Source organism: Rana temporaria, chromosome 7, assembly GCF_905171775.1.
Source record: "Rana temporaria chromosome 7, aRanTem1.1, whole genome shotgun sequence".
In the NCBI taxonomy this organism is placed as follows: domain Eukaryota; kingdom Metazoa; phylum Chordata; class Amphibia; order Anura; family Ranidae; genus Rana; species Rana temporaria.
Window position 1 is genome coordinate 82,639,126 of NC_053495.1, and position 17,969 is coordinate 82,657,094.

A 17,969-nucleotide genomic window follows, 5' to 3' on the forward strand; every position below is an offset into this window, starting at 1 on the left:
TTTTTAAATAACAAACATGTTAGACTTACCTCCACTGTGCAGATCGTTTTGCACAGAGTGACCCGGATCCGTGTCTTCTGGGGTCCCTCGGCGGCTGTCTCGACTCCTCCTCGCAAAAGCTTTCCACGTTCATGCGAGCTCCCTCGCATGGTGGAAAGCTTTTGCGAGCGCGCTCCCGTGATACAGCAGCGGCCATAGCCGCCAACTGTATCACTCGGGCCCACGCCGCGTCATCCGCTGTGATTGACAGCAGCGCTAGCCAATGGCTGCGCTGCTATCAATCCGCCCAGCCTAGCCAATCAACGGCCAGGCTGGGAACCGAGCAAGATGACAAGCATGCGCCCGGGACTTTCGAACGGTGAGGTAAGTAAAACGGGGGCATAGGATGCATTATGGTAAAAAAACTTTTACCTTTACAACCCCTTTAATTTAGTTATTTCTGCCCTGGAGAAACGACCCTTGTGTATGAAGTCTAGCCTTTTTAGTTGCTATTACGTTTGTCGAACATGTCCCTGAATTTTCTCGTAGGTAGCAATTCCTAAACCTTTACAAGGATAAAGTAGTTTTGCACCCAAGATCTTCCTTTATTACCTAAGTGCTATCCAACTTATACAATTTAAACTTGGTCCTTCCCTATTTGTGCCCTGCTCCCAAGCACCCCAAATAAATAGCTCTGACAACATCCATAAAATGAAATACTTACTTTTACTGACCTAGTGCTTCATTGTGCCCCACTCCAAAGCACCCAAAGGAGATTGTTATTCGCTGTCTAGAGCTGGTCAGATCCATCAGGATCTTTGGATGCATATTGTCCGAAAGACTGTCTCTTTCCGGCTCACCTTCAGGATCTCACAAGGGACATCCTGCTTTAGGATTCACCTTTACTAAGTGGATAAGACAAATAATGTAATGAACTTCTTCCCTAAAGAACAAAGCAACACCTGAAGTTATACATGCTCATTACGCCAGATTGGTAGGAATATCCTGGGCATTCCAACATCACAGCTCTGTTGCCCAGCTTTGTAAGGCCACCACTAGGTCTTCAGTTGATACCTTTTTCAAAGTTCCACCAAATGAATGTCCAATCTTCTGATTTCTGTTTTTTGCAGCAACACCCAGAGTTGCATTTGTTAATCCTTTATTGTTGGGCCTGTTGGCACAGCTCTGTTTTGCATTGTTGTGCACCCTTATTGTTCATTGCTTGGGACATTCCTGAGTCTATGAATATCAAACCTGTGCCCTGGACTGTACAATTACAGGGGCTGTAAAGGTAATTTTGTTTTCCCTAAATAGCGTCCTTTACCTTAGTGCAGTCCTCCTTCACTTACCTCATCCTTCGATATTGCTTTTAAATGTCCTTATTTCTTCTGAGAAATTCTCACTTCCTGTTCTTCTGTCTGTAACTACACACAGTAATGCAAGGCTTTCTCCCTGGTGTGGAGAAAGCATCTTTAGGGGGGAGGGGGCGAGCAGGAGTGTCAGGACACCCACTAACACACAGCTTCTTTCTCTATCTGCAAAGTATAGAGTGTCCTGACTCGCCTGCTCGCCCCCTCTTCCCTCAAGAGGCTTTCTTCTCACCAGTGAGAAAGCCTCACATTACTGTGTGTAGTTACAGACCGAAGAACATGAAGTGAGGATTTCTCAGAAGAAATAAGGACATTTAAACGTAAAATCGAAGGATGAGTCAAGTGAAGGAGGACTGCACCAAGGTAAAGGAAGCTATTTAGGGAATTTTGTTTTTTACCTTTACAACCCCTTTAAGGAAGGAATTTTGACTTCCCTGCATATTTCATATATTGGAGTGGAGTACAGGACACTGAAGGTACCAGCCTTTATCTCAGGGTCTAGGAGTATCAAACCAGTGACCTGTGCATTTCTCCAAGATATAACATTTATAGATAAATAAAACTTACTTGTATATACTTGTATGAAGGACCCATCGGGTTGAATATTGGTCTGTGGAGTTTCAGTGTGAGAAGTGACTGTTAAAGAGGATGCCTGTTAAAAGGGAAAGCTTTTTGGCAAATCCCTAATTCCTCTTTATCAGGAAAATCGCAGGGGCAGTTTGAGGGAGGGGGGCAGTTCCCTCTTGCCCCAAAAAGACAACAATTCTAATAGCTAGAGCCCTGCTCATGAACCTAAAAAAAAGCCCTTTGTGTTTCTTTTAGGCTGCTTTCAAACTGAGCAGTGCTAGGCATCGCTCTTTTTAGCTGTGCTTTATCGTAGTTTTTGTGGCGCACTTTTAACCCCCCTCTAGCGGCTGAAAATGGGTTAAAACCTACAGCGCTGCAAATATGCGGCTAGCAGGACTTTTTTTTACCGTCCTGCCAGCGCACCGCTCCAGTGCAAAAACCCTTGGTTTTCACATTGGTGTGAAAGGAGAGGCTTTTTCAAGGTGCTTTGCAGGAGCTATTTTTAGCGCTATAGCGCCTGCAAAATGACTCGGTGTGAAAGCAGCCTTAAGCTTTCAAGGCGAAGATTTTAATCCCTGCCCCAGATCTGCAAATTCACCAGGTACGGTGGCAAGCCCTCATCACAATGAGGTTGCTCCTTCACTTGTAAAAGTGTGAAGCTATGTCTTTTAGTCTTTGGGGCCATCTGGTCACAGGACATTTCAGATTTTTGGGTCACGAATGTTGTATCCAGGGACTTCAAACTAGAATTTCAGTCTCTGCCTCCACCCTGCTTCTTGTTTTTAATCTCCGCAAAGGTGGGTGGACCTTCACATTTCTATTAAGTAGCTGCTCTTTAAAGGTGTTATAACCATGTTGCTAGAGGGAAAACGGTTCCATGTTTTCTATTCCGTGCTTCACTGTCCCTAAAGCGAAAAGAGAAAAAAGAGAGAGAAGGCGCCTCCAGATTAGGAACAATGTAATCTTTAATTTACAACAAGCACAAATATCCACTTACATTAAGTATCTGTATAATCGGCACTAGTCCTATGACTGGCCCATTAATGTGATGTCAATCTGCGATAGATGCAGGCTATGATGGTTCTCCTATCGCTGTCTTTCTCTGTCCTCTCGTCTAACAAGGAAGTCCAGAGAGTCAGGACACTGAAAACAAGGCTTGGACTGCAGCGTGGGCGCGATGACGTCACGGGCAGTGGTATGAGCGACGACGTTTCGGAGCATGCGCTCTGACTTACCAGATGCGCTCTTTTTTCAAGCATAGAGTTAGTGGTTGCCTTATAAATACTAGGGAGGTCTGCCATCTAGTGGACAAACATAGAAACGTTTTCCACCTTCACTTTTTAATAGAGCGAAAAGAGGCACCTGCCCAATTCTGGATCTAAAGATTCTCAACACATTTCTTTGGGTTCAAAAATTACATATAGTGTCTACCCTCGCAGGCATTGCTTCCCTCCACCTGAAGATTTTCGGGCCACTGTAGACATCAAGGATGCATACGTACACATTCCCGGCTCATCAACTGCTTTGTTATGCAATGGGCACACATTACCCTTGTGGCCTTTCCCTTTGGCCTAGCCACTGCACCTTAGATTTTCACCAAGCTGTTATTTCCTGCTTTTGTTTGTTTCGCTCCCAGTGCTTCCCCATAGTGGGATATTTGAATGGCCTTCTGAGAGATCAGTCGGCACAGGCCCCATCAGCCAATGTATTTTTAAAATGTCTAGACCAGAGCTCTCAAAACAGCGGCCTTCCAGCTGTTGCAGAACTACAAGTCCCATCATGTCTCTGCCTATTGGAGTCATTCTTGTAACTGTCAGCCTTGAAATGCCTCATGGCAATTGTAGTTCTGCAACAGCTGGATGGTCACCAGTTTGAGACCCCTGGTCTAGACCCCAAGGAGGTTTGGGTGGATCATAAATCTCTAGAAGTAAATTCTGGAATCCTCATCGCTTGGGTTATTTTATCTAGGCCTGTTTCTGTATCCAGCTCTGTCCAAAGTTTTCCTTCCACAAGACAAACTCCACCACTATGTGTGGGCACCACAGTCCAGGAGTCATCCAGATCTTCACTTTTGCATTAAAGTTTTAGACTTGATGGTGTTCTCTTTTGAGGTATTCCTATATGGGCAATATAATTTCAGACTGTTGAAAAAAAAAATTGTGGTATGGGAAAGGCGGCTCATTCTCTGGACTGCCACATTTGCCTGATTTGATTTGGTGGGTAACGAGTCCACAGCTGAAAGCCGAAAAAATACTTGGCTTGAATGTCAGACTATCAGAATCCTTGGTACCCTGGTGCACGGGAGGAAGTTCATCTTCCAATCTGTGTATTTTAAATCTGAGCAATTTGGTTGCCCCTACAGTGCTTGATCGCTCACCTTTTGATGTCTTCCAATCAGGATTCAGACGAACAATGCCACATCGGAGGCTTACGTTAACAATCAGGAAGGAAACATAAGTGGTTTAAAGAGAAGCAAATTTAGTTCTCAGTGGAATGAAAAGTCATATTCTAGCTCTCCAGGATCTAGCTATTCTGTCCTAAGGACTGGTTTTCCACCCTGCTTCAGGGTTGTGCGCTGTAACGACTTTGCTATTGAAATCCTTAGGCTCCATTCACACCTGGGGGTTCAGGACGCATTTTTAATGCCATTACTTCTTAATGGCACACCAATGGCGGGGTGATTTTGCCATACGATAAATCGCAACACGCAAAGCCTGTTGCTCAGAAAGAAACAGGAGCTTAGTTTGGGTGACAGCCTCTCTCATTGTGGTTTGCTTTGATTGGAACATGATTTATTGCGTGACAACCACCGCAAAATCACACCGTGATTGGGGTACCATTAAGAAGTAATAGCATTGCTAACAAGTTTTGCCGCGATTCTGTAATCGCAGGCAAAATCACCCAATTCTGTCCACGATTTCATAACACCCAGGTGTGAATGGAGCCTTAGGAATAGAGGTTTACTAGAATCGGTTATCTCTACATTCCTAAGGTGCGGCAAGGGTTTGTAAACAAGGTGAGTATAAAGGGAACAGTGGGACACTTGGCACTGTGCAAAGACACTATATTTTCCCTGCATGGGCAAGGTGGACATGTCTTTTTAATGAACCATGCATTATAAAATTGCCATCTTGCACTTTCGCATAGTCCTATTTTTATAAACATTTCATTGTGAATATTTTTATTTTACTAGACTTTAGTAATCATGTTTTTTTTCTTCTTCTTTATATTTTTATTTGACTTTTGTTTTGGCATAATTTGTTTTAGACATCAATGTGATGATGAGCGTGATCGAAACCCTTCAGAAGAGGAAGATGAGGAGAAGCCAGGAAAGAGGGTAATGGGACCAAGGAAGAAGTTTTACTGGGATGAAACTCTTAGGTAATGTTCATGTATTTTAGTGGTAATCGTAATGCAAACTGCATGCATTTTAAGCTATATAGCAGAATTGATACAGAAAGCACCCATTCTGAGTTCAGGTCATTCAGCAGTCAAGAAGATTAAAGGGGTTGTAAGGGAAAAAAATGTTTCTCCTAAATAGCTTCCTTTACCTTAGTGCAGTCCTCCTTCACTTACCTCATCCTTCAATTTTGCTTGTAAATGTCCTTATTTCTTCTGAGAAATCCTCACTTCCTGTTCTTCTGTCTGTAACTCAACACCGTAATGTGAGGCTTTCTTCCTGGTGTGGAGAAAGCCTCTTGAGGGGGGATGGGGTGAGCAGGAGTGTCAGGACGCCCACTAACACACAGCTCCTTTCTCTATCTGCAAAGTAGAGTGTCCTGACTTGCCTGCTCACCCCCTCCCCCCTCAAGAGGCTTTCTAGGAAGCTATTTAGGGGGGGGGGGGGATCCTTTACAACCACTTTAAGTTAAAGTTTAAATAAAATCCAGGAGTGTAGTGAAATACATGGGGAAAAATGTAGAACAGTTTAGTAATCTTGGATTGCACTGGAGGTAAGACTGAAAACAAGGACTAACTTGTAAAGAACACTAAGCTATGGATTTAAAGTTAGTGGATGTAAACCCTTTGCTATACCCAGTTAAGTGAACAGCCTTAAGTTTTACATGCATAACTGCTGTCTTCAGCTTGCTGTATTCTTTAGAATTCTAACATACTGTTAGAATTGTGTCTTCCTCGTTCAGCAGGAGTGGATTCTTGGCTTACACTGTGACAGCTGATTGGAGGAAAGGCACACCTCCCCCCCTCCAAATAGGCAAAAGAAGGAATACATGTGTAGAGCTGTGCTGTGACAAGATAAGCTATCTGCCAATCTTTTTATAGCGCCCACCTTGACACAAATATCAGGCTGTCAGAGAACTTGTCAGAAGTTGTCATGCTGATAACAGAGAAATGAAACAGCAGAAAGATGTGGGACTTTGGGAGAGAGATATGTAAACACCACAGATATATGGGCCTAGGTTAAATTTCAAGAATCGGGTTTTCATCCACTTTCATCCACATCCAGTTTATATAAGCCGGACCCCATATTTTTGTTTGTTAAAAGTCAGCAGCTACAAAAAGTATAGCTTCTGACTTTCAATACACAGCCACTCGCCTGTCCCACAGTCCAGCAGTGTGCTTACCTGTGCTGTGTTCCCCCCCCATATCCTACCTTGTGGTGCAGGCATCTCTACTAAGGGCACCAGGCTGTGACGGCTTGCAGCTTTACAGCCATGTGCCCACTGTGCATGCGAGAGCAGCGCTCTGACTGGTCCCAAAGTCTTCTAGGACTTGTCATATGTCCCAGAAGTCTTTAGGAGGGAGAACTTCCACTTCTGATCGCCTAGGAGACCAGAACAAAAGTGTGAGCAGGTACCTGTCAAAATCAGGTATTTGCTAGCTACCCCCTCCCCAAAAGCTCTGTATCACAAACAGGAGGCGGGGAGAAGGCCTTAAAGCAAAAGTTCCACTTTTGGCAACTCAGAAACGTGAGGCTGTAGTAACAAAGTGAAACAGAGGCTGTTTTAACCACTTGCCAACCACAGCTCGCAGATGTAAGTCAACAGAATGGCACGGGCAGGCAAATAGGTGTACCTGTACGTCCCTTTAAATTTGCCGCCCAGTGGGCACAAGCTTGTCTGTGGGTCCCAGGAACTCAATGTTCCCGGGAAGCCTGCGGTCGGCAAAGACAGAACAGGGGGATGCCTTTGTAAACAAGGCATTCCCCTATTCTGCCTAGTGACATGTCACTGATGGCTGTTCCCCCGTGATCAGGAACGGTCATCAGTGACGTGTTGTGTAGCCATGCCCCCTAACAGTAAGAATCACTCCCTAGTACTGACCTAACCCCTTCAGTGCCACCTGGTGGTTAACCCCTTCACTGCCAGTGTAATTCTCACAGTAATCAGTGCATTTTTATAGCACTGATCGCTGTAAAACTGACAATGGTATCAAAAATGTGTCAAGTGTCCGTCATAATGTCGCAGTCACGATAAAAATCGATGATCACTGCCATTACTAGTAAAAAACAATTATAAAAATGCCATAAAACTATCCCCTATTTTGTAGATGCTATAACTTTTGCGCAAACCAATCAATAAACACATGTTGCAATTTTTTTTTATTTTTTTACTAAAAATATGTAGAATACGTATCGGCCTAAACTGAGGGAAAAAAAAATGTTTTATATATATTTTTTGGTGATACTTATAGTAAAATGTAAAAAAATATTGTTTTTTTTTTTTTAATTATGGCTCTATTTTTGTTTATAGCCCAAAAAATATAAACCTCAGAGGTGATCAAATACCACCAAAAGAAAGCTCTATTTGTGGGGAAAAAAGGACGTCAATTTTGTTTGGGAGCCACGTCGCATGTCCGCGCAATTGTCAGTTAAAGCGACACCGTGCAAAATCGCAAAAATTGGTCCTGGACTTTCAGTGGGGATATCTGAATGATGCCTGCAGCTATAGGCATCATTCAGATATCACTATTTTCAGCCGGCGATTCTGTGCACCATAAGAATGATCATAGCGGCAGTTCCGCCGCTTGATCGTTCTTATAGACGATGGGCGGGGACGCCGCCTGCCGGTGCTTCTCCGGGCTCTCCCGCGCCATCGGGGGCACGGAGAAAGAATCGTCCGACGCCGACTCACGACGATGGAGATTTCCAGTCATCTCTATCACCGTCGGAGGCCCGGGCGAGACGTTATGACGTCACACCCGGGTCCCCGGAAGTAAACAAAGCGGCAATCGCAACTGTCAGCATGAGATCGGTGAATTTTTTTCCCGATAACATGCTTTCCAGCATGGAGGAGAGATGTGGGGTCTTATTGCATCTCTCCATAAAGAGGACCTGTCACTGACAATTCCTATTACAAGGGATGTTTACAGTATATTCCTTGTAATAGGAATAAAAGTGATATTTTTTTTTTAAAACAAAGTAAAACAAAAAAAAAATGTAGCTCCGGTAGCTCGCGCTCAGAAGCGAATACACACGCAAGTCCCACCCACATATGTAAACGCCGTTCAAACCACACATTTGAGGTATCGCCGCGTGCGTTAGAACACGAGTAACAATTCTAGCACTAGACCTCCTCTGTAACTCTAAACTGGTAACCTGTAAAAAAAAATTAAGTATCGCCTATGGAGATTTTTAAGTACCGAAGTTTGGCGCCATTCCAGGAGTGTGCGCAATTTTAAAGTGTGACATGTTGGGTATCTATTTACTCGCCGTAACTTAAGCCCCATACACACTATCAGTTTGCCTGCAAGTTTTTCTCTTCAGGTTTACCAAAACCATGTAGTGCAAGGGCCTGCCTGATTGCATACAAATTGAAACTCTTAGGCTGCTTTCACATTGAGGCGTGCAGCCACGGTGACGGTATAGCCGCGATATTTGTAGCGCGGCTATACCGTCGTATTTACCGCGATATTCGGGCGCTAGCGGTGAGGTTTTAACCCCCGCTAGCGGCCAAAAAAGGGTTAATACCGCCCGCGTTGCGGGCGGTATTACTGCGCTTTCCCATTGATTTCAATGGGAAGGCGCGGTATAGGAGCCGGGAACACACCGCTCCTATACCGCGGTAAAGATGCGGGTAGCAGGACTTTTGGTGCGCTCCTGCTAGCGCACCGCTTCAATGTGAAAGCCTTCGGGCTTTCACATTGAACACTACAGGGCATGATTTTTCATGCGGTATAGCAGCGCTATTTTTAGCGATGTACCGCATGAAAAACGCCCCAGTGTGCAAGGGGCCTTAAGGTTTGACTTTAATATTAGATGGTTTTGGTAAACCTGAAGAGAAACACCTGCAGGAAAACTGATAGTGTGTATGGGGCTTTAATCTTTCACATTATAAAAAAAAATTGGGCTAACTTTACTGTTTTTTTTTTTTTTAATTCATGAAAACGTTTTTTTTTTTTTAAAAGGCGTTTGAAAAATTATTGCGCAAATACAGTGCAAGATAAATTCCCTAGGGTGTCTGCTAAAAAAAACATATATAGTGTTTGGGGGTTCTGAGTAATTTTCTAGCAAAAAAATATGATTTTTACATGTAGGAGAAGAGTGCCAGAATAGGCCCAGTATGGAAGTAGTTAAAAAGCAGCAGTATGGCACACAGAAAATCTACATTGTATACTGTATATTTATAAAACAACAATAAGGTAAAGCATGGAAATATTATACTGATGCTATCACTTATTCTGTAGTCCAAAATGACTACATCTAAAGGACTGAGAACAGAGCTGACTTCACATAGGAGCACATATGGGTAAATTACAAGGCCAGTCAATGTGGGACAGTTAAATGAAAAATGACAAAGGGTTAAAAGCTATAGGGAAGGAAGAAAATAGCAACATGGCACCCAGAGGATATTATAATACTAAGGATGGAGATTTGTTCCACCTCAATGTACTTTAAGGAGATCTTTCAACTCTTGAGAAAGTCTAAAGATCTTCCCGGTAGCCAAGTTTAGTGGTAATTGTTATAGGTGCCCAGTTCACGTGCATTGAGAGTCGCCATGCGCTCAATGTGGTCTATCTCAGAAACCCATTCCAAAAGAATTGGATCCTGCATCGATGTTCTAGTGGCTCAGGATAACTGCCTGGGCCATTGTTAAAAATGCTGTAATATGCCTTTCTTAATATGTTTGAGAGTGCCAGGACAGTGCGATCTGGGGAAGAGTTTGGTATAGTTGCATCAATGATTTTCACGTATGCCTCCAAGATCAAGATCAAGGTCTAGAACCTATGAACATGAAGGCAAGCCCACCAAAGGTGGATCAGGGTACTCCTAACTCAGCTGACAACCCCAGCAGAGATCAGTCACAGACAGATAGAGGCCATGAAGAAAGGTCAGGCTCCTGTACTACCTAGATCAGGAGTCCCATCATGCCTCTGCCTGAGGGAATCATGCTTAAAACTCTCAGCCTTGCAATGCCTTATGGGACTTGTAGTTTCGCAACAGCTGGAGGGCGCCAGTTTGAGACCTCTGACCTAGATAGTAATTTGAAGCTAGTCTCGTGGGCTCTACTGGCTAAGGATAAATGTTGAGTAAGTATAAAGCATTCATACCCCTTGAAATTTTCCAATTTTTTTCATGTTACAATCAAAAACGTAAATGTATTTTATGTGACCTTTTTGACACTATATTGGATGAGCGCAGTATATATTTTTATATTTTATGTGATAGACCAACACAAAGTGGCACATAATTGTGAAGTGGAAGGAAAAATTATAAATCGTCTTCATTTTTTTTTTTTATAAGTAAATATCTGTATTCAGCCCCCTTTTACTCTGATACCCCTAACTAAAATCTAAGGGAACCAATTGCCGTTAGATGGCACCTATTTAGTAAATAGAGTCGACCTGAGTGTAATTTAAGCTCTGTATAAATACAGCTGTTCTGTGAGGCCCTCATAGGTTTGTTACAAAACCTTAGTGAACAAACATGAAGGACAAAGAACACACCAGACAGGTCAGGGATAAAGTTGTGGAGAGGTTTAAAGTAGGGTTAGGTTATAAAAGAATATCCCAAGATTTAAACATCTCACCGAGCACTGTTCAATCCATCATCTGAAAATAGAAAGCGTATGGTACAACTGAAAACTTGCCAAGACATGGCCATTAACCTAAACTGACGGGCCGGGCAAGGAGAGCATTAATTGGAGAAGTTACCAAGAGGCCCATGTTAATGGAAGAGCTGCAGCTGTGGATACAGCTCAGGTGGGAGAATCTTTCTACAGGACAACTATTAGTCGTGCACTCCACAAATAGGGTCTTTATGGATGATTGGCATGAAGAAAGCCATTGTTGAAAGGAAACCATAAGAAGTCATGTCTGCAGTTTGCAAGAAGCCATGTGGGGGACACAGCAAACCATGTGGAAGAAGGTGCTCTGGTCAGATGGGACCAAAATTAAACTTGGCTTAAAAGCAAAACGCTATGTGGATGAAAACAAACACTGCACATCACCCTGAACACACCATTCTTCAGCAGGGACAGGGACGCTGGCCAGAGTTGATGGGAAGATGGATGGAGTGAAATACAGGGCAATCTTAAAAGAAAACCTGTTGGTCTGCAATACTTGCAAATTGCTGTTCAGATGCTCTCCATCTAATCTGACAGAGCTTTAGCTATTTTGCAAAGAAGAATGGGCAAAAATTTCACATTCTAGACGTGCAAAGCTGGTAGAGACACCGAAAAAGACTTCCAGCTGTAATTATAGCAAAAGGTGGTTCTACAAAGTATTGACTCAGGGGGGCTGAATACAAATGTACTCCACACTTTTCACAAATGTATTTGTTAAAATAATTGAAAACCGTTTATCATTTTTCTTCCACTTCACAATTATGTGCCACTTTGTGTTGGTCTATCACATAAAATCCCAATAAAATACATTTATGTTTTTGGTTGTATCATGACAAAACGTGGAAAATGTCAATGGGTATGAACACTTTTTCAATGCATTGTATGTCCCAGTCTTCTGATGGGATCGAAAAATCTGTTTCTGTTGCCCCAGAAGTCTGTATAATAAGGAAAATAAGGATGTGTGCAAAAAAACAAGGATGTTGTATATCACAGAGAGGATACAATCAGGCATGGAGTCTAGAAGAAGCAGATCCTCTAAGGCAGGGATATGCAATTAGCGGACCTCCAGCTGTTTCAGAACTACAATTCCCATGAGGCATAGCAAGACTCTGACAGCCACAAGCATGAACCCAGAGGCAGAGGCATGATGGGACTTGTAGTTTTGCAACAGCTGGAGGTCCGCTAATTGCTTATCCCTGCTCTAAGGCAGGGATTTTCAAACTACGGCCCTCCAGCTGTTGCAGAACTACACATCCCATGAGGCATTGCAAGACTCTGACATTCACTGAAATGACTAGGTATGATGGGAACTGTAGTTTCTGAACAACTGGAGGGCCATAGTTTGAGGACCCCTGCTCTAAAGGAAGTCTTGTCCCTAACCAATAGATTTGTATTGGTTAAGTAGCAGAAAAGGGACAACAGTTGACTGTTTCAACCAATGCATAATAGACATAGATCCAATAGGGATAATTGATGAAAGAGGGGGATACCATCTGATCACGTACAATCTGAACCAGCGGGACTCACTTATGCCAGGTCAGAAATTTTACGGTCCTAAAAAGAGGGGGGGGGGGGCATTGGCCTCACAGAAGATAAGAAGAACTTGTCCATGTATCTATCCCAAAGGTGAAGGAGTTGAAATGTAAAAAGGGGAAGCGAGGGAGAATCCTCTCTTAAAGCAGGTTTGATCCAGGGAAGTGGTTAGATGGGGAGATAGCCTGCTCTATAGAGACCCACTGCTTAACAGAGCTGCTGTGAAACCAGTTGACGACTCTGGTCAAAACTGCAGTGGCATGATACAAAAAAAGTTGCCGTTTCTGACTCTCCCACATAAAATTATTAAATGCTCTCTTTAGAGACTTTAAGGATAAATGTGGGACTGCAATTGGGATCGTCTGGATAACATATAAAAAAAGTGGAACATGAGAATAACAAAACATTAAAAAAAATCTGATTAAGGCAGATTAACCACTTGCCGCCCGCCATATAGTAATATGACGGCAGCAAAGTAGAGTTTGGAGGTGCTGTGTGTCAATCTGACACACCGCAACTCCAATCGTGGTATGGAGCCTCTGACAGGGGCTTCTTACCACATGATCAGCTGTGACCAATCACAGCTGATCATCGCGTGAACCAGGAAGTGGCAGTAAAAGGCTTTCCTCGGTTCGCGCTGACAGGGAGAGCCGATCGGCGGCTCTCCCTGTCGGGGGGGGGGGGGTCTGTGCTGATAATCAGCACATTGATTATCGGTGCAGCCCCCATCAGATGTACCCACCTGACAAGCTTGTGCCCATAAAAGTGGCAATCAGTGCCCCATCAGTAATGCCTGTTAGTGCCCTTCAGATGGCACTCATTTATGCCTGTCAGTAGCTCTGCATCAGTGCTGCCTATCCAGTGATACCCGTGCCTTTTTTTTGTTTATAATGCAAAAAATAAAACCATAGAGGTGACCAAATAGCACCAAATTAAAGCTCTATTTGTAGGAAGAAAATGAAAAAAAATTGTTTGTTTACAGTGTTGTATGGCCGTGCAATTAATAGTGCGACAGCGCTGAAAGCTGAATATTGTCCTGGGCAATAAGGGGGAAAATGCCTGGTATTGAAGTGGTTAACCTTAAAATTACTGTATGGCCCAAAATTGTGAAACTCTTGCAACACAGATGGAATTGAAATATGAGGATTTGTAACATAGGGCAAATGATCATCTGCGAAAAAAATGTTATTGCTGTGATCCCAAGGTTATATCTGAAATAGATGAATTATTTAAGATGGCAACTGCCAGATGTTCCATCACCAGTAGGGGACAAAGGGCATCCTTGTCAGGTGCCATTACATATAGAGAAGCTCATTGTAAAGGAGACGTTAACTCAGACCCTAGCATTTGGTTTGAAATGTAAAGCTCCAGCTTTCTTCCAATCCACCAATTATGCTACTTTACTGAAACTAACTACAAACTTGCTTTTAAAATCTCCTTGTTTGGGAAAATCATTATAATAAAAATGGCCATACTTCCAAAATTCTTGTACTACTTTTTACCTAAATAAGCTTTATACCTTCCCGAAGTTTCACGGTAGTCTAGGATTTCCAAACTTTTCATTATATTTTTTTTTTTCATTCAAAGGTTTTTATTCAAGATAAATGTAGTGTACAACATAAGATCTTAGTATGCATACATATAGGTAAACATATAACATATACATAAACATAATGGCCCCTGCAAGGGTATACAGTCACATTAAAGGTGTTATTCAAACACAGAGCGCAGCTGTGTGTTGTATAAGTTGCATATATTCTAATTTTAACAATCTCATATATAGAGTTTAAGTGTGTAACCGCGTGTAAAGTATTTTATTATGGGTCATTAAAGTTCAGATTGTTGTTATAAGCTAAAGGATTAGGATGGGTATCAAGAGTGAAAGGTGGGTGAGAAAGAAAGGGTGAAGTGGGTTAGGAATACAGAGGTATATTGGCTAAGGTATTCATTGGTATAGTATCACCATCTAGCATATGGTGTGTGTTCAGGTTTTCGTGTATGCTGTAAGGCGAGCATACTCATCAGAGAATTTAAATGAGAACCAGGAGGACCACATCTTGTGGAAGTGATCCACAGAGTCATTGGCCTGTGCCACTGTGTCCTCCATTTCGCATATCTCTGCTACTTTAAGTAGCCAGGTCTTGATGGAGGGTACTGAAGGAGTCTTCCAGTAAAGCGGAATTAGGGACTTAGCTGAGGTCAGCAAGTGCTTAGATAGAGAGTGTTTGTAGCTTTTAAGTGAGAAGTCGTTTATGTTAAGAAGGCAGCACGCGGCATCTAAAGATAAGTTTATATCCGTCATAGTATTAACTACCCTGATAACTTCCAGCCAGTAAGGGGTTATCAATGGGCATTGCCACCATATGTGATAGAGCGTTCCTACATCTACCTTACAGCGCCAACATCGGTCAGAAGATCCGGGGTACCATCTACTTAATTTAGCCGGGGTTGCGTACCAGTGGGTCAGCATTTTATAAGATGTCTCCTGCATCCGAGTGCTTAGGGAGCATTTGTGTGCTAGTATGCATGCTCTGCTCCACTGCCTGTTTGTGATGGGTATTCCCAGCTCCTCCTCCCAACGTTCCTTGAACTTGTCCACCCTGCCCTGAACTGGGTCCTGAGACCAGGAGTACGCAAGTGATGTGGCCTTCTGAATCGGGTCTCCTTTCAGACATATTTCCTCTATGTCAGTTAATTGTCTTGTGAACTGTCTTCTAAGCTGTGGGTTGTTGACATAGCTACGGATCTGAAAATACGTCCACAAGGGAAGACTCGGATAAGGGCTATCTGACTTTAGAGCAGTGAAGTCCTTCATCTGGCTCTTTGAGAAACATTGTGATGCTAGAAGTGGAGTGTCTTGTGGTGGTGCCTGTAGAGCACCGCGGCCTATTCCCAGGGGGGAAGTCGGGGTTATTCCTCAGGGGGGTCAGTGGGCTAAGTTGTGAGGAGAAGTTTGGGTTTTTGGTAAGTTTACAGAAGATTTTCAGGGTGACACTGACCAATGGGTGGTTTTTTAAAGCCGCTGGGCCCCTTGTCCAAGGAGTCCATGGTATGAATTTGAGTTGAGATGTGCATAAGGCGTTTTCTAAGAAAACCCAGTCCTTTTCTGTCTCATGGCAGTGCCAATCTATAATCCTGGCGATATGGGAGGCATAGTAGTAGCGTCTAAAATATGGTAAACCCATCCCACCTTCTGCTTTGTTCTTTGTGAGGAGGTGAAATCTAATTCTGGGGCGTTTGTGTGCCCAAACAAAGTTAAGTTGTAGGGACTGTAGTTTTTTGAAGAAGCTGTCTGGAATACTCAGAGGGAGTGTCCTAAGTAAGTACAGTAGTCTGGGCAAGACAGACATCTTACATATGGCTGCCCTGCCGAACCAGGAAAAATGGTGTGGCTGCCACCGTGCTAGGTCGTTTTCTATGGTTTTGAGCATAGGTATGAAGTTTATTTCAACCATCCGGGAGATTTGTGATGTGAGTTTAACTCCCAAGTACTTGAGGGCTAAAGGTACCCAAGTAAAGGGACTATGTTCTTGTATCTGTTTTAGCACTTGTTGAGGTACTGATATGTTTAAAGCCTCCGACTTCGTGTAGTTGATTCTCATATTGGATAAATATCCAAAAAATGAAAATTCTATCATGAGTTGGGGTATGGACTTCGTCGGGTTGGTCAAAAAAAATAAAAGGTCATCAGCATAAGCTGCTATTTTAAATTCCCTATCCTCTACTTGGAAGCCAGCTATTTCTGTATTCATCATTGTTCTTCGGATAAATGGTTCTAGTGTCAAGATAAATAGTAGGGGCGATAGGGGACAGCCCTGTCTCGTGCCATTGGTAATATGTATGGTCTCTGATAGCGAGCCGTTTATTCGTATTTGAGCCGAAGGGTTTTGGTATAGGGCAGAGATCCGTGCCATCATGTGTTCCCCGATGCCTACATGTTTGCAGGTTTCCATCATGTAGTCCCAAGCTACTCGATCGAAGGCCTTCTCCGCGTCAGTTGACAGGAGAATGCCCTCGATCTTTCGCTGGCCTGCTGCATGAATCAAATTTAAGGACTTAATGACGTTGTCCTTCGCCTCTCGACCGGGCATGAAGCCCGCTTGTTCAGGTCCCAGCAGGGTGGAGAGTAGGGGTCTAAGCTTGTTCGCCAGTATTTTCGCCAACAGCTTGGTATCCAGATTAAGCAGGGAAATTGGCCTGTAGCTTGTGCAGAGCGCCGGATCTTTCTCGGGCTTGGGCAGGACTGTTATGTGTGCTAGTAAGAATGACTTTGGGACCTCCCTGGGGGTGGAAAATGTGTTTAAGGCTTTGGTCAATGGATTCAGGAGGATATCTGAGAATGTTCTATAGTAAATGGAGGAGAACCCGTCTGGGCCTGGACTCTTACCCGCCTTGAGACTTCGTATAGCCGTCTCAACTTCTGCTTGTTCTATAGGCCTTTCAAGTGCCTGTATGTCCGCTGTGTCTAATCTGGGGATTTTGGATGACGTCAAATAGGTCTGGATAATGTGTGTCCTATTTCCTTCGGCGGCAGCCGGTTTGTGCTGACTAGGTAGATTATATAGTTTTGAGTAGTAGTCTTGAAAGTGTTTAGCGATGAGATTGTCCTCTATGTCCATGGTCCCTGTTTTATTCCTAATGCCTAGTATGGCATTTTGGAGTCTCGGGCCCTTTAGTGCCCTAGCTAGGAATTTTCCCGATTTATCTCCATGTTCATAGTAGATTTTTTTTTGGAAGAATAAAAAACGTTTGGATGTACTTTCTAATTTTTGTTTCAGCTTTTTCCTGGCCTCCAGTAGGTCTGTGGCTAGCGCCTCGGATAAGGATTGTTTATGGGAAGATTCCAGTCTTGACACCAAGTCAGTCAGATCCCGGATCTCCTTCTCCCTCTCCCTCTTACGGCGTGCTCCCATCCTTATGAGCTTGCCTCTTACAGAGCATTTATGGGCTTCCCAGGTTGACAATGGGTCAACATCTGGGGTGGAGTTGAGGTTGAAGTACTCAGTGAGGTGTGAGGTCAGTTTCGGGAGCAGCTCAGAGTCAGAGAGAAGTGATGCGTTCAGTCTCCATGAGGGTGGTGGGCGCCTGTGAGTGTCTAAGTTTAAGGTCAAGGATACGGGGGCATGATCAGAAATTGATTGTATGCCTATTTGTGCATTCTGTACCGCATGTAGATCCCCCCGAGAGACAAAAAGGTAGTCTATTCTTGAGTACCTATCATGCGGCACAGAGTAATATGTGAAGTCCCTCCCCTCTGGGTGGAGGTATCTCCACACATCTACCAAATGCATGGAGTTTAGTGTTGTCTTCAGGCTTTTCAGTATTTTATATTGGATGCAGGTTTTCCCGGTGGAAGTATCCACCAAGGGGTTTAGGGGAAGGTTAAAGTCACCTCCAAGTACTATACGTCCGGAGGCGAAACTCTCCAGTTCCCTAATCAGGCTCCTGCAGAAGGTCAGGTGGGCCGAGTTAGGGAAGTAGACATTAGCTAGTGTCA

The 17,969-nt window shown here is 43.5% G+C and overlaps 1 protein-coding gene across 8 annotated transcripts in view; it reads left to right on the forward strand.

Moving 5' to 3' along the window:
* The window catches only part of UBN2 (ubinuclein 2), a 1,075,602-nt gene that overhangs the window by 785,465 nt on the left and 272,168 nt on the right, over positions 1–17,969 (forward strand). For all 8 annotated transcript variants that reach the window (XM_040360987.1, XM_040360994.1, XM_040360990.1 and 5 more), the window contains one exon: positions 5,184–5,297. In XM_040360987.1, coding sequence (XP_040216921.1) covers positions 5,184–5,297 — 114 coding nt within the window. The remainder of the gene's footprint in view (positions 1–5,183; positions 5,298–17,969) is intronic.